Below are 27,562 nucleotides of genomic sequence, written 5' to 3'. Positions count from 1 at the left end.
CTGAAGAATATTTCAAGGGATTCTCAACAGTAAAGAAGTTGAGAAAGGCTGGTACAAGCTTTTGGGTGCATGCACATGAAGCCTTATAAACCTGAATAAAAGTTTAGATTCAAGTGAGTAGCCGTGTTGTTCTGAAGTAGCCCGACAAAAGTAGAGTCCAGTAGCACCGTTTAGACCAGGGGTAGTCAAACTGCGGACCTCCAGATGTCCATGGACTACAATTCCCAGGAGCCCTTGCCAGCATTCGCTGGCGAATGCTGGCAAGGGCTCCTGGGAATTGTAGTCCATGGACATCTGGAGGGCCGCAGTTTGACTACCCCTGGTTTAGACCAACAAAGATTTATTCAGGGCGTGAGCTTTCTTTGTTGGTCTTCAAGATGCTACTGGACTCTATTTTTGTTGCATAAAACTTTGTTGGTTTTAAAGCTGCTGCTGGACTCCAACTTTCGTTCCACTAGGAATCTGGGTAGGCTACTCTGTACTTTGTTTTGGTGATCCCTGCTTCCCTGAGAATTAGGAACTGACAGGCTTGGTTTCTTTTAGACAAAGAATGCTGCAGAACATTTTTGTTTAACCACCCGCTAGGTCGTGGCTGAAGATTTCCTGGGATTGCATCTGATTCACCTGGAGAACACGGCTGCTTTGGAAAGTGGACGCTGTGGCATTATGTCCCACTGAAGTCCATCCCCCTCCCAAAACCCGCCTTCTTCAGGCTTCACCTCCAAAATCTCCAGATGTTTCCCAACCCAGAGCTGCCAACCCTCTGTACCATTCAGAGGTTTGTGTGCACTGAGTGCTAGAAGATGACTCAGTTCTCCAAAATCAAAATACATGCATTAGCAGCTGTCTTGGCCTCTACATGCCTGAGGTTGTTTTTCTCTAGCCCACCGTATCCCTCCCCTCCCACAAAAGCAGATAACAGTGGAATCCCAACTGGAGTTATGCTCTGCTGTGCCCTTAGAGGGATCTTCTTCTGATTAAACGGATCTGCTTCTGTCCTGAAACTTTGCCATCAGAAGGCATCGTCTGGCCCTCAACATCATTTGAAGAAACATCATTAGTTATTGCGGCCGCCATTTTGCGACAGCCATTTATTGGCTGCTGAGTCAGAATTCCAGTGTGCCCACAGGCTTTAAAGGTTGGCTGTGGGAAATGACCATCTCCTCTTCCTACACAGAGATATTTCACTGATCCCCCCCTCCCCCCCGAATTCTGGAGACATTCTTTTTTTACGCCCCTCAGAATTCCACCAACATTCCTCCTAAACAGAATCTCCTCATACCCCACTTCTCTCTGAATTTAATCCAGAGCTTATTGGATGTGCAGAACCCTCTATAGCAGTGGCTCTCAACCTGGAGGTCAGGACCCCTGTGGGGGTCGAATGACCCTTTTCACAGGGGTCACGGCAGGGCAAGCAGCTTGGCCGGGGGGGGGGGCGCCATCCACACAACAGCCTTGCAGGGTAGATCAAGAGAGAGCGTTCGTTGTTTGGAGCAGCAGAAAAGAGGGAGATCGGCATGGTGGGACAAGGGACAGGACTGAACTGAGAAACCCCGGGGGGGGGGGACCAATTTATATACAATCATGAACAATGGATCTTCACGCCATTGGTCAGTTTCAGTTTAATTTCTGAGAAAGAAAACTTTCTTAATTTTATGGTTGGGGGTCACCACAACACGAGGAACTGTATTAAAGGGTCGCGGCATTAGGAAGGTTGAGAACCACTGCTCTAAAGACATTTCACAAATTTGGTAGAAATTATTCAGCATTTTCTCAAACTTCTTTTGCTGCTTTCCCCATGACTGACATGTCTTATCTTCCTGGGGGAGGAATAAATTGCAGGAAGGTTGAAACATTTTACGCTGTTGCCCCTCTTTCAGGATGAACTGCTAAGGTCTGATAAGTAGCTCTTTCAGAATAAAAGCTTCCAAAGTGTGCATAACAAATCCCAAAGGTATTGTTTCTAATGGCTCCCCTAGTTGTAAACAGAACAACTGGATAGAATCTGTCGACCATATTTAATAACGTCTCAGCAGGAGCTCCAATATAGTGTAAAGGTTTAACAGTGGGATGCTTAACAAAATGCGCGTACACTTTGGTTTCTAATACCGTTTAGCAATTCGTGTTCGTTTGTGTTGGTTTTGATATCGTTGCGCAAATAATTTAAATTTGGACCGAGGACTTCCCAGCTGGTTTCCGGACTGGAGGGCTTCAGATTGTCTCTGCGGGAAAGAGGGGCATATGTGGAAAATCCCTGCTCAGAAATAAATCCGTGCTCAGTAATGTCTGCCGTGTGCAGTCCTCCCATGGACGGTGAAATGCCAGTAAGAAGGGCTTCATTGTTGTGATTGTGCTGAAATGTTGCCTACTTTGATAGAGTGACTAATTATGTGGGAAGCATTCAGACATGCAGTCTGCCATGCAAGATCTGAGAGAGTTCGGTGAGGAGCCATGTTGGTCTGAAGCAGTAGACCAGGGGTAGTCAAATTGCGGCCCTCCAGATGTCCATGGACTACAATTCCCAGGAGCCCCCTGCCAGCGAACGCTGGCAGGGGGCTCCTGGGAATTGTAGTCCATGGACATCTGGAGGGCCGCCGTTTGACTACCCCTGCAGTAGACAGGGCTTGAGTCCAGGGGCATCTTGAAGACCAACCAAGTTGAACGCTGTGCATACGCTTCCGTGTGCATCTACACTTTATCAGATCCATAGGAAATGAATTCACCCGCTCTCAGGCCTTGGTAGGCATTAACTTTTTCAGCCTTAATTGAGAAGAGGTTGGAGAAGGACGGAAGCACAGTATTTGTAAGGGCTCTGCTTCTGTGACTCCGGAAAAGAGGGGCTACAGAGTCTTTTGCTGCTGCCTTGGCTTGGGTGCCATGCGGGAGATGATGATGCCGCAGTACTTCCTCCCTGGAAAATCGGGCCCCGGCTTTGAAAAAGGGTTTTCAGTCAGGGGTTTAGAGTAACTCCCACCGTGCCCCGTGCTTGGATCGCTGTCTCCCAAAGCCCCAATGTAAATAATATAATAGACATTTGACACATTACTCCATTATAATTTCATGAATCATTTATGCTGATGGTAATTACAACTTTTAAAAAGGGTTTCCTTTGTTTTACAGCTGGAAGACAACCAATAATTGGAGTTAAATGCCATTTGGAGACAGGAGCGCATTTAATATTAATTATCATTGGCTGGCATCCATGTGGCCGGGCCCACTGGGACGCTCTTCGGCCTTTGCGCCCCTGTAGAGCCCCCTCTCCCAAACAATATGGAGCTCTTCGAGGAAGCCAGGCAAGCTCTGCCTGTCCTAAAGCAGCCAAGGCCACTCACAGACCTCGGTCAGACATCTGGCATGGTGTCTTCCACTGGCCCTCCAGAGGAAGCAATTTGTAGGCTGTGAATGGTTCAGGGAAAGGTGGGTCTTTCCTACACTTGCTGCCAGAGGACTTATGTATTTATTTAAGGGGGGGGGGGCTGTTACACAGCCTCTTCAGGAACCTCCTGAGGCAGCTGGCAAAATAACAAAAAATTATACAAGCAAAAACATTAAAATAGATCGAGATGGATTGCCACGTCTGCCTGCAAGACTAACAAAATTTGTGGCAAAGCATGAAGAAGAAAAGGATCTGGTTTTTATAGCATGATTTTTCACTCCCCAAAGGAGTCTCAAATTGGCTTGCAACGGCCTACCCTTCCTCTCCCTACAACAGACACCCTGTGAGGGAGGTGGGGCTGAGAGAGCTCTGACAGAAACTCTGTGAGAACAGCACTGTCAGGTCTGTCACTAGCGCAAGGTCACCCAGAATGTGGGAGAGTGGGGAATTAAACCCGTTCGCCAGATTAGAAGCTGCCGGTCTTAACCACTACACAAGCCACTGCTCACTTCTTCAGATACAGGCAGAATGGGAGTCCATCTGTCCTTATATCCTGAAGAGTGGAGTGATTTCCAATGCCAAATGACAACAGCAGACAAATGATGATAGCAGGTGTGATTGGATGAGCCATGATATGCAGAGGTGTAGCAGGTTCTCTGAAGGCCCAAGGGGGTGGGCAAGGTACAGTGGATGAGCGATAGGGTTGTGAGTGTCCTGCATAGTGCAGAGGGTTGGACTAGATGACCCATGAGGTCCCTTCCAACTCTGTGATTCTAGGTGTGAAGAAATTGGCAATGGTAGTGAGACAGGAAACCCAAGTCTTGATTTGTTCCAGGAGGATGCATTGTCTTGAGTCTCATTATCTGTTGCAATTCAATAGTCTTTTCTCTGGCTACAGACAGACTGACACTCATCTTGATCTATCTCCATGGAAAGCATTAAAAGATATTTATTAAAATCCAGCATTCAAAACCCAGCCCAGCAGCAAAACATAGACCATAAGAATAGATCAGTTCTTAAGATACCTCTTTCTCTCTACTCCCCCATGCTTTGATACCACCTTAGTGTTCAGTTCACAGGTTCCTCTCTACTTTGGGGCCTGCTTGGTGGAGTCCCTTTTGACCTTGGGAAAGCATGATAAAAAATCTCTGTTGCACTTGGTGGGTTGGCAACAAGCCTAAAATTGACTTAAAGATATTTGGGGAATAAGATTATTGTTGCCTGTATTTAGATGGCTAGTTTAGTTCTGCAAAATTCACATATTGCAAGTCTACAAGCCAGGGGAGTTGCATGGTATTCTACCTCAAAAATACTTGAAAATCTGTTCATCCTAAAATTGTAGAGAGCATTTGAATATACATCTCAACACACCTGAAGCTGCCTTCTACTGAATCAGACCCTGGGTCCATCAAGGTCAGTATTCCCTACTCAGTCTGGCAGCTGCTCTCCAGGGTCTCAGGCAGAGGCCTTTGACTTGATCCTTGAATTGGAGATGCCAAGGACTGAACGTGGAACCTTCAGCATACCAAACAGATGCTCTTCCACTGAGCAACAGCTTCTCCCATCTGTCTGAAATTTAGCACAGAGGATCATCTCTTCTGAAGTGTAATCAGGCTGCATTTGAGAAATATCCATTGTAAAATGGCCAAGTTGCAGCAGGTTGAGTTAGTTATGGTTGGTGTCGCATAAAGTTTGGGAACAGTTTTGCTCTTGGAAAACATACCTGCAATATTTCCTTTCACCTGTTGAAGTCTTGTCAGGTGCTTTCGGTTTCTCTAGGGTAGTCAAACTGCGGCCCTCCAGATGTCCATGGACTACAATTCCCAGGAGCCCCCTGCCAGCATATGTAGCATTCGCTGGCAGGGGCTTCTGGGAATTGTAGTCCATGGACATCTGGAGGGCCGCAGATTGACTACCCCTGCTCTAGGGCATCGTACATTTAAAAAGCTGTGAAGTTGTGATACCCAGTTCGTACCGAATGTGTAGCACAACCAGAAGGCATCTTTCATGAGAGACAAAATGACATTGTAAAGGCAAGTATCTGCAATGCCCTGTGGGAGGGAAGGGGGCATACTTGGCCAACTGCAGAGTGGAGAGAAATGGAAATATTCGCCTAAGATCTGGCACAAAGAATGCATTTTGTGAGAAGTGTAATAATACCACGTTTCACCATGCAGGACTTCGCAGAGCAAAAGGGAGGCTGGCCAAGTGGCGTAATTGCTCTGTTTTTTTCAGAACAAAGTTTGAGTCCAGTGGCAGCTTTAAGACCAACAAAGTTTTATTCAAGTTATTATTTTTTTTAATTCAATTTATTTCCCGCAATTTCCGAGACTGGTTCGTGGCGGGTTACAGAATGTCCAGTAAAAACCCGAATAAAACCCCATTAAAACAGACAACAAAATTCTAACAGAACACATGGCAGAATACCTCCAAACTCCCCAACCCCCCACCCAACCTCTGGAGGGATGGAGAGAGGGGTCAAGATGACGGGAACTAACTTCTGCCCAACGCCAGGGGGTCCCCACCAATCTTCCTCCCTACCCTGGTCTCAACCATAGACCTGGCGGAAGAGCTCCGTTTTGCAGGCCCTGTAGAATCCCGAAAGCAGGGCTTACAGCTTTCATGTGCAGGCACACTTCTTCAGATCCTTTGAAATGGAAGTTACCAGTCCATACATATATGTAGGCTAGTATCAAAGCCTGTTGTAAAAATGGGCTCTCCATGGGACAGTGGGTGGGAAGGCCAGGAGGCTGCAGAAGAGCACAGGCACAGCTAGGCAAGGCAGGCTGCTGGAGCAGGAAGACTTAGCATCAGTGGGGTTGTGGAGTGAGACTAGCTGCTAATTGCTCAAAGCAGGAAGGAGAAGGAGGACAGGCAAGTCCTGCAATTGGCCCTCAGTGTGGCCCTCTTCCTATTGGCCCTCTTCCTATTGTGGGCATATCCTCCACTGAGGGCCAATTGGGGCAAATTTTAGTTGGTGTGTCATTGGCACGCTAACCGAGTATTATTAGGGCTACAGGTTTGAGAACAGGAAATTAGCATAGAACATAATGAAGATGTTGAACATCTCAGTTCCCTTGAGGAAATTATTAATCTGTCCTTAGTTTCAGAGACTTTCTTAAGAGATTAAAAGAGGCTGTGGTTAGGCCACATGAAAAAAATCAGGACTGGCCTATCCGACCCAGCCAACTACTGCCTGATTGACACTGTCAGTCATAGACTACTAGCCTACCTGACATGGGGACTCAAGGTGCAGCCCTCAAATAACCACAGTCTTTTCTCCAGGGTCAGGTACAGAGGTTGGCACTAGGTGAGAACACCTCCTTATTTATTTATTTATTTATTTATTTATTTATTTATTTATCATACTTTTATACCGCCCTCCCCGGAGGCTCAGGGCGGTTTACATTATAACAGAGAACCATACATAAAACAGTCTGTAGAACATGTACACCAATAACCAACAATTGCAACCAAACACAACACAGTATAACAATAAACAATCATAACACAAACAGGTCCAGGGCTTGTTGATGGGATTCTGAGGGGGGTGGCTTATTGATTGAATTCTGAGGGGCGGGTGGGGGGGGAGCAGGGGCCCTTGGTCGCTGTAGATTACATCTGGTCTCGGCGAAATGCCTGGTGGAGGAGCTCCTTTTTGCAGGCCCTGCGGAACTGTTTAAGCTCCGTCAGGGCCCTGATCTCCTCTGGGAGCTCGTTCCACCAGGTAGGGGCCAGAACAGAGAATGCTCTGGCCCTGGTCGAGACCAGACGGACTTCTTTAGGGCCAGGGATCCTTAGCTGATTGGAGGCAGTAGAGCGCAGAGCTCTTTTGGGGGCATAGGCGGGGAGGCGGTCCCTCAGGTACACTGGGCCCTGACCGCGTATGGCCTTGTGGCAGTCCCTAGTATAAGGAGTCCCAGAAGGAGCCAGCTTGATGTGGAGGTTCCTAATCTGGAAGGAGCCAGCTTGATGTGGAGGTTCTTAGCCTGGAGAATCGGGTTTGATTCCACACTTCTCCACATGCAGCCAGCTGGGTGAGACACTAGTCAGAGTCCTGTTAGATCAGTTCTCTGAGTGCTCTCCTACCTCCCCACCTCCCTCACAGCGTGTCTGTTGTGGGTAGAGGAAGGGAAGATAATTGTAAGCCACTTTGAGACTCTTTCGGGTAGTGAAAAGTGGGGTATGAAAACCAACTCTTCTCTTCTCTCCCTGATAATATTTAGCATCTATGTTTGCCCCTTTGCTCATCTGGTCCAGAGTTTTGGCCTGGGTGGTCAGCATACTGATGACAATGTCCAGCTATTTCTGTTGATGGATGACCGTCTGTCTACACCCCCCCACATTCTTTGGCCAAATGTCTGTAGGCCATGGAGGATTTCCTCAAGTGGAGTTGTCTGAAATTTTTGTCTGAGTCAGTGTGCCATGGATGGAGTAAGGCAACTCCTGACTCATGATGGGGTCCAATTGACATCTTCAACTACTGTCAAGAGCCCGGGGATGATTCTGGATGCCTCCTTATCTATGGAGGCCCAGTTCACAAATGTTGTATGCCAGGCATTGTACCAACCCTGCCAAGCGTTATAGCATCCTTTCTATTGACGCCTAACCTAGCCACAGTGATCCATGCAAGAGTCACCACCAGACTACATTACTGCACCTCCCTCTATGCAGATCTATCCCTGGACTCAAACTTAGAGGCTGCTGCTCTTTAACCACTACACCATGCTGCTCTTCAGCAGTTGTCCATTTTGCCCAGTTGACACCTGCAGAAGACCTTGCTCAGATGAGGAAAGCGGTCTTGGTGGAGCACAGGGAAAGGTGGCCCTTTGGATAAGGGAGACCAAGGCCATGAAGGGCTTTGTGTGCGATAGCCCCTTCCTTAAGGACGGCCCATGGAACGTCTGCAGAATGGGAGCGATATGCACGCTCTGTCTAGCTCCCGATAATGGCCAAGCCGCAGCCCTTAGAGTTTCCAAGTCGAGGGGAGACCAAGGTACTGTGCATTACGGTAGTCTAGTCTTGATGTTACTGCGGTGTGGATCCAGGTGGCCAGATCAGCCTTATCAAGACAAAGGGCTGTTTTATGGGATGGGCTGAGTTGGCAGCTGCATTAACTTGCTTCTCTAATCATAAAATGGGAACCTGAGGAGCCCTAAGGGTGTTAACTGAATCTGCAGGGGTCAGCTGAGGAAGAGCAGTGTCCTTCAAGGCCCCCACCTTCCTCACCAACATGCCCTCAGTCTGTTTCCTTTTGGCCAGTGATCCACAGCAATCAGAACCCCCACTGCATTACCAGCAGATTTCGATAAGGGGATATAGCGCTGGGTCTGATCCACGTATGGATGACAACCAACCTCAGAAGTACAAATGATTTGTCCCGAGGGCTTTCCATAGAGCTTGAAAAGCAGGGGGATAGATTTGCAGGCGGTGGAACCCCAGAAGACCAGGTCTCACGCTGGTGACCACGGCTTTCAAACAGCGGCCCTTTAAGACCGATCCGCGAGGAGTGATTTGAATCAGTTCAGTGCACGTCTCCTGATACTTGCATCTGCCTCCAAGCATTCCTACAAGATGACCTGGTCTGCTTAGCGAGGGCTGCAGATAAATCCAATCAGAAGGAAAAGTTCTAAAGTCTGTAGAATATATTTTTTTAATGTTCCTGCAGTGCCAAAAATCAGAGTGCTCACTCAAGCCGCCACCACGATGCCTTGTTTCAACTGATGAAATGTTCCTATCTGTATTGTGGCTAATGGCTTCTTTCCAGAATTGCTATTTGGTTTGAATTCTGTGTTAGGACTCCCAGCTTGCACAGTCAAATAGAGTTATGAATGTTAGTGCAGCACTGTTTGGGAGACAGCAGAACATTGTGTGCTTGCCATGTGTGCTTGCCATGTTGGTGAACCTGAGTCCCTTCATCTTCTCTTCCCCTTTTAAAAATAGATACTCTTCCTTGTTAGGCCCTCTCTTGCAGACTAGCAAGTTATCTGCTCCTGGCATTAAAACGTTACTAGCGGACACAACCTCTGCAGCAGCAGAACATGTAGCAGAATTCTTGGCCATCATGCTGTGAGAAAAGGCACAATCTTGGTCTACAAAGGGTTTGGCCGTTCTGTTTTCTAACAGGATAGATTCAAATGAATGCTACTAGGCTCTGTTTTCTAACAGCAAGTGAGGGAACACTTAATGGTCTGGGGTTTTATGGTTACTGGAGATGGTGAGTCTGCGCTAAGTGAAGCTGGAGAGGTTTAAGGCCAGTATGCCTAGAGGTGCTCTGTTTACCAGAGTGATTTAGAGGGGACGGAGTGCTATTCCCTCATTTCTACCTTTGCGGAGAGAGGTTCATTCACAGAAGTGCCTTTCTTTTTCTCACCAGCAATTGTTGCTGATGAACCGACCTTATTGACCTAACAGGAGCGTGTAGCCTGCAGAATGGCACAAAAAGCTTCCTTTTAGTAATGCGGGGTTCGTGGGTCAAAAATCTTCAGCCACAAACAATGCCTCCTGTGCCTCAGAGAGGAACACAGATGTATTGTGTTGTTCCATTTGTCACCAGTTCACACCGAAAGCAAGGCAGGACAGAGCTTCCTATCTAACTACGGCACTTTGGGGAAGATCTCTGTCCATCAACGCTTGAAAGAGAGATTAGAGCCCTGCAGGGCTGCTGATAGAAGGGTCCAAGCATCCTCAGTTCCAACAGCTCTGGAGACGTTATGTCAGAATTGGCCATGGACTCTCCCAGTCTTCGCAGGTATAGTGAACAACTCATCTGAGTGGCAAAACCACTCCAAATATATGCCTCATGCACCCTACGAATGGTGACTGATCTGGTATCCAGATGTTTTCATCCTTCTAGTATCGGTCCCGTCACCTTCCCAGTCACGGAAGGTGTACTTGAGGTCCCTATTGGCCCTTGGTGTTGCCTTCTGCTAAGCATGCAGAGATTCAATACAGAACCAAGTTGGCAGGATACCCTTTCATCTCCCTTTCATCTTCCCTTACCCTACTGCTGTCTCCCTGATTGCTTATGGTATTCAAGGGGAAAAACAAAGGCTCTTGACTTTTCAGCCCTCGTCAACACAGAAGGACATCAACTGGATGGGATAGTCAGAAAGATCTACATCTTTTCCACCATCAGCTTCAAAATCACCCATTACCATCACCCATCATGGCCCAACACCAGCTCTTCCTTTCTGATGGCATTGCCCCCTGCTTAGGCAAGCTGGCAGAATTCAAGCTGGCAAACACAAGCTGGCAGAATTCTTATCCCTAGAAGCATCCAAGCTGCCCAAGCACCAAATTTCTACAGCCAAAAACGTACTGGCCTGCTCAGCACACAGCCTGGCCCTGGCCATACGAAATGTAGCCACGCCTGGCTCAAGTTCATGGCATCCCCACAAGAAGCCTATATCAGAATCAAAGATCAACCCTTCCAGGACCCAGACCTGCTCAGCAGCAGTACTGACGCAGTACTTAATAAACAGCAGAAAGGCAAGCTTATGTATAATATACTGGGGGTGATCCCTTCTGATTCATGTACTCCAAAACCCAGGCCTTTCTTCAGGCTACACTGTTTAGAATCTTTATGTTTCATCCTCCATACTGCAATAGACCTGCCTATTTGCCTGTCAACCATCTCAGTCCCTGCAGGGGAGAAGATTACTTACTCCAAGGGGGAAAGCCACATCCCAGGGACCCAGCGTATGTAGCAACTCAGGAGCTGAGTCCTCATTGGTTCGCTTGGCCAGACATCTCCCAAGGCCAGTGGGAACTCAGCATCATGTCAACAGGATACACCATCCAAGTAACTTCTCTTCCAGCCTTCTGCCTGGGCACAGGCGACATCTGTAGTTTCTCACCAGGGTCTCTCCATCTGCAGGGTGGCAGCCTTCCTGGTCTTATTGGGTCAGCTCATTTGTCTTCTGCATTGGACTTTCCAGGCGTTACAACAATGAAAACAGGGCTGCTCTCACTGGTCACTGTTGTTCATCGAGTGGTCAGCAGCAAAAGAAGGGAAACAAGCTCAACTCAGGATCTTCCAGTTATGTCAAAAGGGTCAAGCTACAACAAATAAAATTAACCAACAAATAAAAGATGTACTGTATCGTGTGCAAATATTTTAAAATGAAAAACACCAGGGATGCAAATATCAGACTGTACAATTGACAAGCATCCCTGGTGGTTGAGTATGTCCTGTGAACCACATAAAACCAGATATGTTTTGGTTTCTACAGCTTCCCTCCGTAGTTACAAATACATTAGATGTTCTAATGCACATGCAGAGAATAATCTGTAACCATTAGTGCCTACTTCTTGCAACCTTCTTGTTGCAAAATTTAGGCTTAAATTGAAGAAAGTAGGGAAAAGCACTAGGCCACTCAGGTATGAACTAAATCATATCCCCAACGAATATACAGTAGGGGTGACAAATAGATTTAAGGAATTAGATCTGATAGACAGAGTAGCTGAAGAACTTTGGACGGAGGTTCGCGACATTGTACAAGAGGTAGCAACTAAAAGCATCCCAAAGAAAAAGAAATGCAAGAAATCAAAATGGCTGTCTGAGGAAGCTTTACAAATAGCTATGGAGAGAAGGGAAGTGAAAGGCAAGGGAGAAAGAGAAAGATACACCCAATTGAATGCAGAATTCCAGAGAAAAGCTAGAAGAGATAAGAATGCCTTCTTAAATTAACAGTGCAAACAAATAGAAGAAAACAATAGAATGGGGAGGTCCAGAGATCTTTTCAAGAAAATTGGAGATATGAAGAGAATGTTTCATGCAAAGATGGGTATGATAAGGGACCAAAATGGTAGGGACCTCACAGAAGCAGAAGAGATTAAACAAAGGTGGCAAAATTATACAGAAGAACTATACAAGAGCGAGCTTAACATCCCTGATGACCACAGTGGGGTAGTTACGGAGCTGGAGCCAGACATCCTGGAATGTGAAGTCAAATGGGCCTTAGGAAGTCTGAGCAACAATAAAGCTGGTGGTGGTGACAGCATTCCAGTTGAACTATTCAAAATCTTAAAAGATGATGCAGTAAAAGTGCTACACTCAATATACCAGCAAATTTGGAAAACTCAACAATGGCCACAGGATTGGAAAAGGTCAGTTTACATTCCAATCCCAAAGAAGGGCAATGCCAAAGAATGTTCAAACTACCGCACCATTGCACTCATTTCTCATGCTAGCAAAGTTATGCTCAAAATCCTACAAGCTAGGCTCCAGCAATATGTGGACCGAGAACTTCCAGAAGTACAGGCAGGATTTCGAAGAGGCAGAGGAACTAGAGATCAAATTGCCAACATACGCTGGATCATGGAGAAAGCTAGGGAGTTCCAGAAGAACATCTACTTCTGCTTCATTGACTATGCTAAAGCCTTTGATTGTGTGGAGCACAACAAATTGTGGCAAGTTCTTAAAGAGATGGGAATACCAGAGCATCTTATTTGTCTCTTGAGAAATATATATGCAGGTCAAGAAGCAACAGTGAGAACTGAACATGGAATCACTGATTGGTTCAAAATTGAGAAAGGAGTTCGGCAAGGCTGTATACTGTCGCCTTGCCTATTTAACTTGTATGCGGAGCACATCATGAGAAAGGCGGGGTTAGAGGAGTCACAAATTGGGATCAAGATTGCAGGGAGAAATATCAAAAACCTCAGATATGCAGATGATACCACTCTAATGGCAGAAAGTGAAGAGGAACTAAAGAGCCTGTTGATGCGGGTGAAGGAGGAGAGTGCAAAAGTTGGCTTGAAACTCAACATCAAGAAAACAAAGATCATGGCATCCGGCCCTCTCAATTCCTGGCAAATAGATGGGGAAGAAATGGAGATAGTGACAGATTTTATTTTCCTGGGCTCCAAGATCACTGCAGATGGGGACTGCAGCAAAGAAATTAAAAGATGCTTGCTCCTGAGGAGGAAAGCTATGGCAAATCTAGACAGCATCCTAAAAAGCAGAGACGTCACCCTGCCAACAAAAGTGCGTTTAGTCAAGGCTATGGTCTTCCCAGTTGCAATGTATGGCTGCGAAAGTTGGACCATAAGGAAGGCCGAGCGTCAAAGAATTGAGGCTTTTGAACTCTGGTGCTGGAGAAGACTCTTGCGAGTCCCTTGGACTGCAAGGCGAACAAACCGGTCAGTCCTAGAGGAGATTAGCCCTGACTGCTCTTTAGAAGGCCAGATCCTGAAGATGAAACTCACATACTTTGGCCACCTCATGAGAAGGAAGGACTCCCTGGAGAAGAGCCTAATGCTGGAGTGATTGAGGGCAAAAGAAGAAGGGGACGACAGAGAATGAGGTGGCTGGATGGAGTCACTGAAGCTTAAATGGACTCCGGGGAATGGTAGAGGACAGGAAGGCCTGGAGGATCATTGTCCATGGGGTCGTGATGGGTCGGACACGACTTCGCACCTAACAACAACAACAATTAGTATACCTCTTATATTTGTGAAAAGGCATTAAGGGAGGAGTGCTGCCCAGGTTGGTGTCTAGGACACATCCGGTGTCCAGACACTGCTTCTGGCTCAGCGGGCGTCACCAGTGGCAGTGTAGTCAGGGCGCTGCAAGTCCACCACCCTCCACAGCTGGGAGCATCTGGCCGCAAGGCTGGGGGCGGGCTTGAAGACAGTCAAAGATCAGGAAATCTAGAAGTATAAGTGAAATGTCCCCTAGTACAGGGGTAGTCAACCTGTGGTCCTCCAGGTCTTCATGCCAGCATTTGCTGGCAGGGACTCATGGGAATTGTAGTCCATGAACATCTGGAGGACCACAGGTTGACTACCGCTGCCCTAGTATTCCAGAAATGCTGATGCTTTCTGATTGCTGTTTCTTTTCTGAAATGGTATTAATCAACAAACCATTGCTAAATGCAACTAAATCTGTGGCCATTGACCCAAAGATGAATGTCACACATAGAGCCATGTCATTGTACTGTTTGTTACAGAAGAGAGGATTCCCTTCCCTGAGGAACGCTCTCACACAATAGTCCCTGGGGGTAATTTTTCCTTGATTTTAGTTTTCTGACTTGGGGATCAGGCAGAAGGAACCTAACTCATTCAGACCATGTAAGAGAGAGGGTCCTGAGGAGACCACACAATGGGATTTGGTTTCCTTTGTTGCCCTGTGGCTTGGTCAATGCATGTTTACAGTTGTGTATATTGAGAACTTAAAAATCCCAAACTGGGATCTGTAACAAATTTCGCTTATGCCAGATCGAGATGAATATAAATTCTCCACGTTAAATGGAAAGGTAGGCAGCGGGGGATACGATCTCTACATTGACAACAGAGTGGAATAAATTTGTTCATCAACAATCATGGCTCTTTTATGTTTACATTTTTATATCTCTGTATCGATTGTCTTGTATGACAATCTTAACCATGTTTTTTTAAATTTTTATCTCTCAAGCTTTCTTTAAATGGACACATGTCCATTTGGAATAAAGTTCAAAATTTAACCTCCTGCACTCACTTTTATATTTCAGGTTCATTCTAAACTTAGTATTAGATGACTGGAAATTGTTTGCTGAAATCAAGTTTGCAAACTACAGCGTTGGGCTGCGAGGACAGTGTGTGTGTGTGTGTTTATAATCCTTCTGTTTCGATTTTCCACTTCAGAGGCAAAATGATCTCTGCAACATCAGTGAAAACAATTAACTGCCAGCTGATGAATGATTGGCCCCATTTTGCATCACGCCATAGGATATGATAGGAAACACAGTCAACGTTTTGAAATTAATTCTCCTCTTCCTCAAAAGAAGATGATGACAAACGCACTAACACTTTGGGGAATATCAAAGCCGTGCAATTTCATTTCAGAATTTGGCTTGTCGAAGAAATGAAACATTGACATGGTGATATGGTCCAGTGATACACCTTTCATTCATATTCAGATGTGCTCGTTCTCATTTTCCTTTTCATTATTTAAAATCTCAACCACAGTAAATGAGATCAGAACTTCAAAGTCATGTACACATTGAGAAGCGGCATAAAATTATTCTTACAACCTGCCGTAAAAAAAATAACAACACTTATGGTTTGTATAGCACTTGTGAATGATCAAAGCGTTTCATATACAGCGGTGGTGTAAGGGCCACCAAGATAATAGAGCGCCATCCAACCTTATTTGTATACTAGCCGCAAAGCCCATTGCATTCAGGAATGCAATGGGCACTAGAGGGCAGCGGCAGGTAGAGTGGGCTAAAGGGGGGGGACGTACTGGAGGTGACGTTGGTGTCGGCGGCAAGGAGGTTGTTGGCGGCCAGGCTGCCAGGAAGGTAGGCGAGCAGCAGCGGACGCACGGAGGGCTGGTGGCTGGTGGAGAGGGCGGCGGCCAGGGAACGTGGCACTGGCAGCGAGGGCTGTCGAGAGGGCCTGGTCCGCTGGTGGGCGGTCAGAGGGCGGTGCGGCTCCACAGGCGGGAAGGGTTCTGTCGAAGTGGAGGCTCTGTGGCATGCGGGCACCAGGCCACAGGGCGCTGCCAGCGAGAAGGTGTGTGTGGAGCGGTAGGCTCCATGGCGGGCGGGGCAGCAGTGGTGGGCACAGTTCTTGGGAGCTGCCACCTCGGCAGCGGGTGGGCGGAGGGCTGCACGGCGCCTCGCAACCTGGAAGGGGGCAAGTCAGCCAATTTAGATACTTGTACTCTGGACTGTAGGTTCTTTCGGTAACTAAATTAAAAACTTTGGAGAGCGCACACATAGCATGTAGGTGGAAAGATTAAGAGGAATTATAATAATAATTATTATTGTACCAATGATTTATGAATATGCAAATTCTGCTTTGTATCATTGTGTACATATGAATCTGGAATCACAAAGTTCTTTGTGTTTAAGAGAAGATTTCAGAGTGTTACAAATCCACTCTTGTACTTAAGCATGGAAATCACAAGTTAATGTGTGCTGTACATAAGTGAGGTGAGCATGTAAAACATCTGTTTTTCTGTGCAGAACTAAACCTATCACAAAATTGGTATTTCTGTATGGCCGTTCAGGGTCTTCTCAAATTCAGCCACGTTATATACCTCTCTTCAGGTAGATTCCTAAGTGACGAATTAATGGGACAATTTGCCTGAATTGTATAATGAATATTGAAATGTTATAGTCGCAGAACACTGATTAGTCAATGGATGAGCACGACAGAGAATGAGAGGACGACAGAGAATGAGGTGGCTGGATGGAACCACTGAAGCAGTCGGTGTGAGCTTAAATGGACTCCGGGGAATGGTAGAGGACAGGAAGGCCTGGAGGATCATTGTCCATGGCAGGGGTAGTCAAACTGCGGCCCTCCAGATGTCCATGGACTACAATTCCCAGGAGCCCCCTGCCAGCATTCGCTGGCAGGGGGCTCCTGGGAATTGTAGTCCATGGACATCTGGAGGGCCGCAGTTTGACTACCCCTGGTCCATGGGGTTGTGATGGGTTGGACATGACTTTGTACCGAACAACAACAAGCACATTTTTGAACTAGGCTTCCACAAGCTTTTGGAGCCTACGGTCACCCTTGGAGTTCTGACCCAGGTTGGCAAACACAGTCAGAAAATTGCTGTTGCAGGAGGCAGAGCCAGCCACAAATACTCAGGGTGCCAGTTGATATAGAACCCTAATGATATCTCTTCAACCTTTCAGGCAGCAGTTGTCTTTAACAGGATGCCTTTGAATCTGCGCAGCCAGTCAGTTGGACAAAAGCTCCAGCTAGCCCTGCCTACTTGGTGGGCACCAGGAATGGTGTCAGCATTTGCCAGGATGCCAAGCAGGACTACAAAATTTGAGTACAAAGGCACCGTTCAGGCCAACAAATTTCATTGGCCTCAAAGGTGTCATTGGACTCAATTTTTTTGTGTGCTGCTTCAGACAAACATGGCTACCCCCTTGAATCTATCCTCATGAGCAGTGGTCCCAAACCTTTTTATCACCGGGGACCAGCCAACGCTTGAGAATTTTACTGAGGCCCGGGGGGGGGGGTAGTCTTTTGCCGAGGGACGTTGCCACCACCTGAGCCCCTGCTCCACTTGCTTTCCCGCCGGCGCCCCTGACGTCCCACCGTCCAATGGGGGGCGCTACCAGCAGCAGCTGCACAGTACCATGCCGAGGGAGAGCCCCAGCCATGGCGGCCGCTGGAGAACACTAAAGGTGAGCTGGCAGCAGAGTGGCAGGGCAGCCCCCAAGGTAGCAGCCGAGGAGGAGGACAAGAAGGATCTACGGGCCGGAACCGACTGATCTATGGACCGGTCCCGGTCCCCAGACCGGGGGTTGGACCACTGCTCATGAGGACTTTGCTTGGGACCCATGGGCAAACCCATTTAAGTAAAATACAAAACTTGGGAGCCGCATTTCCCCATCTAGCCAGCTCTCTGCAGCAACACAAGAACAGCTAAGCCTCTCACTATGGCTCTGCCTTCCCCCCAAATTTTACAACTCTTTTCCTCTTGCATCCTCCCCCATTGCATAGCCCTATTTGTTGTTGTTGTTGTTGTTAGGTGCGAAGTCGTGTCCAACCCATCGCGACCCCATGGACAATGATCCTCTCAGCCTTCCTGTCCTCTACCATTTCCTGGAGTCCATTTAAGTTTGCACCGACTGCTTCAGTGACTCCATCCAGCCACCTCATTCTCTGTCTTCCCCTTCTTCTTTTGCCCTCGATCGCTCCCAGCATTAGGCTATTCTCCAGGGAGTCCTTCCTTCTCATGAGGTGGCCAAAGTATTTCAGTTTCATCTTCAGGATCTGGCCTTCTAAGGAGCAGGCAGGGCTGATCTCCTCTAGGACTGACCGGTTTGTTCGCCTTGCAGTCCAAGGGACTCGCAAGAGTCTTCTCCAGCACCAGAGTCCAAAAGCCTCAATTCTTTGACTCTCGGCCTTCCTTATGGTCCAACTTTCGCAGCCATACATTGCAACTGGGAAGACCATAGCCTTGACTAAATGCACTTTAGTTGGCAGGGTGAGGTCTCTGCTTTTTAGGATGCTGTAGATTTGCCATAGCTTTCCTCCCCAGGAGCAAGCGTCTTTTAATTTCTTTGCTGCAGTCCCTGTCTGCAGTGATCTTGGAGCCCAGGAAAATGCACAATGCACGATGCATATGCAACATTATCTTTCTGAATTTTACTGCTGCAGTTTCACTACAGTGGCATCTGTAATCAATTCCTACGAAACAATTGACATTCCTCCCATAAATGAATTTTAATACCCTACAGGTTATTGCATAATTAATTTGAATTTGAAATATGCTAAACCATCATGTTTCCAGCACAACGTCGACATTGATCCTCCAAAAATGGGATTGACCCAAATGAGTTAAGCGGCTTGATTTTAAAGCAAAAATGGAAGTTCCTGAATTAAATATGAAGTTGAAACTTGGTCGCATTCTAGGACATGTAAGCAGGATCTTTCCTCTAAGCGAGAAATGTCATCCATGTTAGAAAGAAATCTTCACGATTGATATGATGCGTTATTATTTTGATATGCTGTAACAACGTCACCATTTTGAGGCGCTCCTGTTCTTGGTCTGCCCACTGATCCAACCGTGGAATTTGAGCAGACTGTCACACACTTTGCAGGTTCCATTATAACCTTCCAGCATACCAGGGATTTGTTTGCCATATGCTGCAACTCTTGGGTTGAAGCTAAGCTAGCTTGTCTGTGGAGGCTCCCCAGAGAGCTGCCCACTTGGGAATTTTCGTTATTATTTATCTGAAACATTTATTCACCACCTTTGTCCCTCGTGGAATTCAAAGTGGCTTGCAACATAAACAGAATGGTTATTTAAAAGCACAAGAAAAGTACTGTGAACAAAACCAGGAGCCTCATGTGATACTGATAGAGCTCGGGTTGCCACTAGAGTTGGGCGCTTCCAGCTGGCTGCATCAGGAGCGAACGGCCACTTCCAGCGCCGAAACACCCAACTCCAGGTCGGAACATTTTGGAGGAGATTTTGGAGGAGCACAGCCTAGGGAGAGTGAGGGCTGGTGAGGGAACCTGGGGGGCATAATGCTGTGGAACCCACCCTCTCGAACAGCCATTTTCTCAAGGGATATAGATATCTGTATTCTAGATGTCATTTGTAATTCAGGACAATAGCAGCCCTGCACTGATCTTGCTCATGCATATTGGTGGGCAGATGATGAGACCTTATGATTCAGGCTAAGAAGGTGCATAGCTGGTGTTAGAGTTATCCACTGTGTGTTGGGAAACAACTGGAGGTTTTGGGGGGATGGAGCCTGGGGAGACGAGGGACCTCATCAGGGTATAATGTTGTAAAGGTCCCATTCCAAACAGCCATTTTCTCCATGGGATCTGACCTTGGTTGTCTGGAGATCAGCTGTAATGGCGGGAGAACTCAAGGTAACATCTAGATCAGGGGTAGTCAAACTGCGGCCCTCCAGATGTCCATGGACTACAATTCCCAGGAGCCCCCTGCCAGCATTCGCTGGCAGGGGGCTCCTGGGAATTGTAGTCCATGGACATCTGGAGGGCCGCAGTTTGACTACCCCTGATCTAGAGGTTGGCAACCTGAGGTGGTAGTGGTGGAGGCCTTGTGAGAGGAGCAACAGAAGGACTAGCAGAAGTCCTCAAGCCAGGCAGAAAGTTGCTGGTGACCTTGATTTTGTTTCCTGCTCTGGCTCTCTACACATGATCCCTCTGCATGGGGAGGGGAAGCAGGCATGGCCACCCTGTTCTCCCCCCCCCCCTTGCTATTGCTGGGCCATATGCATGGTGTGAACATGTGAGGGGGTGCCTTTGCACATGCTGTCTCCCACTGATGGGAGACCTGGCTTTGTGCATGTTGCTTGTCCAGGGGAGGGAGCATATGTTTGAATGCGTCCTTTGCAGTTAGGTACCACACCTACAAGCTGGCAATCCTATGGGCCAGCATGATCATTCCTGCTTTCCAACCTGGTGTGTCCAGTGAACCAACAGAGAAATTGCTTCTTAGCTCTAATTGAGACTGTTTTGAATCCAGAGCAGGGATCCCCAACATGGCCCCTCAACACCTTTTCTGGTGCCCTAAAAGTGCTTTTAGGAAGTGGGCGAGGCCAGGTAGGGTATTTGGTCTGCAAGGCTTCTGATTTTGCAGATTTTTTAAAACTGTTGTTTGGGCAGGAGCTGTAATCACAGCAGAAGGATTTGCGTGGTGTTATTGAAGTTAAGCAGTTACAAGAATTTTGTGGCTGGCTCCGCCCCTGGTGGCCGCCATTTTATGTCTGTGCCCACCATGACATGCCTGAATTCTGAATTGTGCCCTCTGGCTCAAAACGGTTGGGGACCCTGCTCTAGATTTAATGCAAAGAAGCTGCTCCGTTGATTTCCCTGTGTTAAAGATAAGCCAAAAACGAAATCAAAAAGCCAAAATAATGAGTCACTCATCCAATCTTATTAGGTATAATAAGTATATTAATCATTCAGCTTCTTGGCAATCAGAACGGGGCCCCAGGTACATTTCTCCCATTTTCTGATTCTTATTCAATGATTGCCACTCCAGAATCTACAAATAAATATTTTCATCATAATTAACAAAATACCACAATGTGTACAAAGTAATACGAACTATTTGCCAACATACCTATGTTCCATTTAGCATTTATAAATCAAATAATTTGTGGGCTGTAAGTTCTGTTGACACAGTTTACTGCGTGCAATCATTGAAGAAGAATCAGAAAACTGGAAAAAAAAACCCTGGCCGCCCCTCCCCCCCGTGATCGCCCCGCTGCCGCTTCCCCGCCCCCACAGACACACACACACAGCCACCTACCCACCGCGCTCTCCCACCCCTTCCCCCTCCACACACCCACGCACACACTCCTCTCTACCCCCCCTCTTCCCTCGCCACCTCCCCCTCCCGATTCACCCCCCGATTCCCCCCATTCACCCCCCTGTCCCCTCCCCTTTCACCTACCTCTCTGCCTGCCTTCCTTCTGACTTCCTGACTTTCTGACTTCCTCTATTTCTCCATCTCCTTCCTGTCTCTCTGTCTCTCCCTCTCACTTGCTTCCTGTCTTTCTCCTTTACTTCCTTTCTTTCTCCCTTCTACCCATCCCTTCAACTACCCCTTGCCCTTTTTTCTCCCTCCCCTTCCTCCTTTCCTCTTCTTCCTTCCTTCCTTTCTTACAGTCTGCCTCCCCATCCGCTAGCGCCCACTGTATTTCTTCAACAGCGGGCTTAATTTCTAGTTATACCTAAAAGAATGGATGAGAGACTCTTTAGTTTGGCCTTTTGATTTCGTTTTTGACTGCTCTAGATTTAGACAATGACCACTTGGGCAGTGATAACCTTGAGATATCTCAACTCCCTGAAAAAAACAGGTATCTTGTTCAGTGGCATGCTATGTTCATTGAAGAAAATCCGAGTTCCAATCAACAGCGTTTTTATTGGCTTCTGCCAAACTAGAGACGAGTTCAGTCTGTTCAGAGTTAATGTAATCTGCCATAAACAACTGAAAGCACTGATGTCCTGCAGCATTTTGCTTAGTTTTGCTTTGTATTTTCCCCAACAGCAATTGGAAGGACCCTCATTCCTCGTTATTTTAGCACTGTCTTTGAAGGAGGTGTGACAGACCTGTATTACATCCTCAAGCACTCAAAAGAATCATACCACAACTCCTCCATCACAGTGGACTGTGATCAATGCACCATGGTCACCCAACATGGAAAACCTATGTTTACAAAGGTAATAGGAGAGACTGGGATGGAACGTGCAATTGTTGCTGCATTTTCAATATCCTTTTAAGATCACCCTGAAGGGTAAAAATGACTGTTCTCCTGTAGTGGGTGGAATTAATCCCTGAGATCTTAATTTCTGATTTTTGTTTTGAAAGCCTCTGTTGCATGTCTGGATTCTAGGCCATCAGCCATAAATCAGAACTATGATTTTGCTTTTACAGTTGCATTTTCAGTAAAAGAATCATAAGGTAAAGGTAAAGGTATTCCCCCGTGTGCAGTTACCGAGTCAGGTCTGACCCTTGGGGTGACGCCCTCTAGCGTTTTCATGGCAGACTCAATACGGGGTGGTTTGCCAGTGCCTTCCCCAGTCATTACCATTTACCCCCCAGCAAGCTGGGTACTCATTTTACCGACCTCAGAAGGATGGAAGGCTGAGTCAACCTTGAGCCGGCTGCAGGGATTTAACTCCCAGGATAATGGGCAGAGCTTTCAGACTGCATGTCTGCTGCCTTACCACTCTGCACCACAAGAGGCTCTAAATCATAAATGTTTGAGCTGAGTTCACCAGAGTGGGTTTCATTTTATGTGGGGGAGGAGCAGGGTTGCCATTCTCCAGGTGGGGGAGGGGGCTGGAGTTCTCCCAGAATTACAACTGGTTTGCAGGCTACAGGGATCAATTTCCCCAGAAGAAATGGCACCTTAGGAGGATAGGCTGTATGGATACACATACCTTGTGGAGCGCCCACTCCTTCCCATATTCTACCCTCCTACATCTCCAAAAATTTCCCAAACCAGTGTGGGCAACCTCTGGGAGGAAGAGGTACTCATACCTCCTCCCTAATAAATATAACCCAGGAGGGTGGTGCTCTAAACAGAGACACATTTGTGCAGAGAACAGATGGGTCTGAGTTCATAGAACCATAGAGTTGAACAGGACCTCCAGGGTCATCTAATCCAACTCCCTGCAGAATTCAGGAAATTCCCAACTACCTGACCACTCATAGTGAGCTCAATTCCATGCCCAGATCATGTCCCCCCTCCCCCCCCCCCCCAAAAAAAAACACCCCTCAGAATCCCTGGTCAGTCTGGCCTGGAGGACGTTTGCCTCCCAACCCCAAAGTGGTGACTGGAATTTCCCAGGCAGGCAAGAAAGGGCCACAAGAGCCAAGCATGGACACAATCCCTTCCTAGCCACCCACTCACAATCTGCCTAAATCCACAGAATTAGAAGAAGAAGAAGAACAGTTGGGTCTTATATGCCGCTTTTCCCTACCTGAAGGAGGCTCAAAGCGGCTTACAGTATCCTTCCCATTCCTCTCCCCACAACAGACACCCTGTGGGGTGGGTGAGGCTGAGAGAGCCCTGATATCACTGCTCAGTCAGAACACTTTTATCAGTGCCGTGGCAAGCCCAAGGTCACCCAGCTGGTTGCATGTGGAGGAGTGCAGAATCGAACCTGGCACGCCAAATTAGAAGTCCGCACTCCTAACCACTACACCAAACTGGCAGAATTAGCATTTCTGTTCGATGGCTATCCAGCCTCTAATGAAAAACATCCAAGGAAGGAGAACCTGCCACCTCCCGAGGAAGCCTGTTCTGCTGAGGACCCACTCTGACTGCCAGGAGTTCGTTTCTTTCTTTTTAAATTGGGGTGGGGGTTACATTTAATTGAGTCAGCAAACACAGAGAACCTCTGCAAGAAGTCACCACCACAGACTTTGTTGGGGAAGGACGCCTGGGGAGGCTGATCACCTCGGGCAAGCAAGTTGGAGTGTCGGAATGGCAGGTGAAGATACCTGGGCCTTGGTCATTTTTCTCAGAGAAATGGAAGACCTGAAAGAGAAACAAAACGATAGCTTAAAGTATCTGACGGAAGTGTGCCTGTGGGCAGAAGCTCATGCCTTGAAAAAAAATTGGTTGGCCTTAAAGGTGCCCCTGGACTCCAGCTTTCTTATGCTGCTTCAGACCAAAATGGCTACATACCTAAAACTATAGTATATTCAAGATGGGGAGCCTTGTTAGTGTGTCTGTGGCTGTAGAAAAGAGCAAGGCCCATTCCGCACAAGTATCAATGTGGCCAGTTGTTTACACTAAGCTTGCAAGACTGTAGCGCTTTTTGGAGGGTGAATCCACTTTTTGGGATTTCCCTTTAAGCGCTACAACGAAGCGCTTTTTGCTGATCGTTTTCAGGAGTGTGGCAGATTGTGAGCGATGTCGTGCATAACTGCAAATTAGTAGCGATTACGATTTGCCACACTCCTGCAACATTAAACCTGTGCGGAATGGACCCAAGAGTCCAGGAGCACCTTCAAGCCTACAAGCAAAAGGTTGCTGGGGAGGAGCTTTCTTCAGAAGTGGTAGTGACTTCCAAAAGCTCTTCCCCTGCCACAAATATTGTTAGTCTTTAAGGGTCTACTGACTATTGTTCTTTTCTACTGCCATAGTTTATTCTGTGTGGCCCTGTGACTTTGTTGAGACTGTGGGGATTTCCGCTCAGCTGGCGTAACGCTATTTTCAACAATGTGCGGAAATGCCCTGTGTCTTTGTATACCACTTTTAAACCTTTCTAATACAGTTGGAAAATTCTTCTTGTGTGACAAAACGTCACTGTATTGAACATTCCCGCTGCCTGAAAATTCTTTCCACTCCTCGATATCTCCAGTACCTTCAACTTGACCCTCACTTCCTCTGTCAAAAATCTACTTCTCCTGTCCCCCCAAATAACCACCACATCCAGTTAGCTGTGAGGGCAGGAGAGGAAACACCTTGCTGAAGCCTTTCGGCTTGGAATCCACCAAGTCAAATGCAAGTTGCTGACTGTGTAGGACTCAGTACACGTCTTGGTTTTTATTGCTGTTGTGTGTTTTTAAAGTTCCTGGCAGGTGCAAAGGCCAAGGCCATGTGGGATGGTTGGAGCAAGGATAGGAATTCAGTAAAATTGAGCTGGTTGGATTCAACCCACAGTCCAACCAGAAGCTCCCTTTGTTATGCAGGGTTGCCAAACTCCAGACAGCATCTGGAGGTCTCCTGCAATTACAGTTGATCAGATGAACAGGTCCCCCAGAGAAAATGGAATTTTCTAACCCTTAATTATAGAAGATGTGTCAATGTTAATTTTAAGCAGCCTGAGCCATGTGCATCCCAGAATTATTCTCAGATTAGAGGTTCAACCTTATGGGAATGGTTTGTGCATAGCTTCTGTTCCTTGGAATTTCTTCTTCAGTTGACCTAATCCCTGGTTCTCTGGCTTTTCCTGACTTTCACTAAGGTGATACCATCATTTCCTAAATGTCATCAGTTTCCCCCCACCATAGTTAATCTACACTTAATCATATTTTCAATATAGTTCTTAATTGTAGTCGTTTTCAAACTTCTTGTTTAGATTGGTGCTTTGTTGAAGCAAATATACACCTAACTAATAAGGGATGGTGAACTAGTAATTATGTAGTCTTGTATGATCAGCATGTTGTCTTTTATGGAAGCAAAATTAAGCTGGGCTGGAGGGGGGGCTGGTTGGGGGAGTGTCATGTTTTTAGAGATTTGTATCCCACCTTGCTTATTTAGGTAGCAAAGCAGAATCCAAAGAATTTTTAACAAAGTTGTTTTCAATCTCAGTACAAGCAGGTTTTCGCGCCTTAGCTACAACAGACTCTTTTCTAGTTGATGTTCAGGCTAGAACAGCAACCACTGGCAGGGGCTCATGGGAATTATAGTCCATGGACATCTGGAGGACCACGGGTTGACTACCCCTGCCCTAGAAAATATGCACAGCAGATACAGGATTGTTGGTAAAATAAGCCATCGGTGGGGAGGTTATTAGACATTTTCCTCATTTGGTTCATGTTTTGAACCATTTTTGTTCAGACTCTTTCATATCAAACTATTCATAGTTCCCAAGTCCTGCTTATATTACCTTCTTCCAACCTATTTTAATCGTCACCCAAGAAATTCTGCTGTCCCCCTGTTTGGGGGCAATCCAAAATAGCCTGTCTTTTCTTGTTGTTGTTAGGTGTGAAGTCGTGTCCAACCCATCGCGACCCCCTGGACAATGATCCTCCAGGCCTTCCTGTCCTCTACCATTCCCCAGAATCCATTAAAGTTTGCACCGACTGCTTCAGGGACTCCATCCAGCCATCTCATTCTCTGTCGTCCCCTTCTTCTTTTGCCCTCGATCGCTCCCAGCATTAGCCTCTTCTCCAAGGAGTCCTTCCTTCTCATGAGGTGGCCAAAGTATTTGAGTTTCATCTTCAGGATCTGGCCTTCTAAGGAGCAGTCCGGGCTGATCTCCTCTAGGACTGACCGGTTTGTTCGCCTTGCAGTCCAAGGGACTCACAAGAGTCTTCTCCAGTACCAGAGTTCAAAAGCCTCAATTTTTTGACGCTCGGCCTTCCTTATGGTCCAACTTTCGCAGCCATACATTGCAACTGGGAATACCATAGCCTTGACTAAACGCACTTTTGTTGGCAGGGTGATCTTTGCTTTTTAGGATGCTGTCTAGATTTGCCATAGTTTTCCTCCCCAGGAGCAAGCGTCTTTTAATTTCTTTCCTGCAGTCCCCATTTGCAGTGATCTTGGAGCCCAGGAAAATAAAATCTGTCACTGTCTCCATTTCTTCCCCATCTATTTGCCAGGAATTGAGAGGGCCGGATGCCATGATCTTTGTTTTCTTGATGTTGAGTTTCAAGCCAACTTTTGCACTCTCCTTCACCTGCATCAACAGGCTCTTTAGTTCCTCTTCACTTTCTGCCATTAGAGTGGTATCATCTGCATATCTGAGGTTGTTGATATTTCTCCCTGCAATCTTGATCTCAATTTGTGACTCCTCTAATCCCGCCTTTCTCATGATGTGCTCTGCATACAAGTTAAATAGGCAAGGCGACAGTATACAGCCTTGCCGAACTCCTTTCTCACCTGTGCCTTTCCTTTTCCCATGCATTTCAGACCCATGTACCTTGCTTGACAACGAATAAAGCTTAGAGGTATCAGTGACCAGAATAGGACTTGCCCAATTCTTGACTTGCGATAGGGAATACAGCTGTAGTGTGTTGAAAGCCGATTAAGAGAGACTTTGTTGCTAGAGTTCAAATGAGAGTTTATATTGTAGATTTTCATTTTTAAAAACCTGGCGTTTAGAGTTGCCGTCCTCCAGGTGGACAAACAAAAAAAGGGAAAACACTGTGAAATGCAGTAATATAGTGGCAAGTACCTAAACATGAGTAGTAAATATGAGTAGTAAATATATAATATGAGTAGTAAATATATAAATATCCGTGGAAGAACTAAGTGACCATTGCATAATACAGAACCACCAAAAATACAAAATCCTTTTTAATGTGAGGTCATTATTTAAAAAACTCTGCTTTCAAACTGATACATTTTGAACCAACTTCTCCAAGTAGTACAACCCCCAACAGATTACTATATAGTAAAAAGGTAGCTTAGGAACCAGACAAAACAGGTTCATGAGTGATGGAAACTGGAGATCTTCCAGAAGACTACAGAGATCCATTTCACTGAAGAAAATGGC

The 27,562-nt window shown here is 46.7% G+C and overlaps 1 protein-coding gene across 6 annotated transcripts in view; it reads left to right on the top strand.

Annotated features, from left to right (window-relative positions):
* The window catches only part of LDB2 (LIM domain binding 2), a 238,658-nt gene that overhangs the window by 152,747 nt on the left and 58,349 nt on the right, over positions 1-27,562 (top strand). For all 6 annotated transcript variants that reach the window (XM_077301238.1, XM_077301236.1, XM_077301234.1 and 3 more), the window contains exon 3: positions 21,870-22,042. In XM_077301238.1, coding sequence (XP_077157353.1) covers positions 21,870-22,042 — 173 coding nt within the window. The remainder of the gene's footprint in view (positions 1-21,869; positions 22,043-27,562) is intronic.

Source organism: Paroedura picta, chromosome 10, assembly GCF_049243985.1.
Source record: "Paroedura picta isolate Pp20150507F chromosome 10, Ppicta_v3.0, whole genome shotgun sequence".
NCBI lineage: Eukaryota > Metazoa > Chordata > Lepidosauria > Squamata > Gekkonidae > Paroedura > Paroedura picta.
The sequence above is the reverse complement of the archived record's forward strand: the minus strand, read 5'-3'. Positions and strand labels throughout refer to the sequence as shown.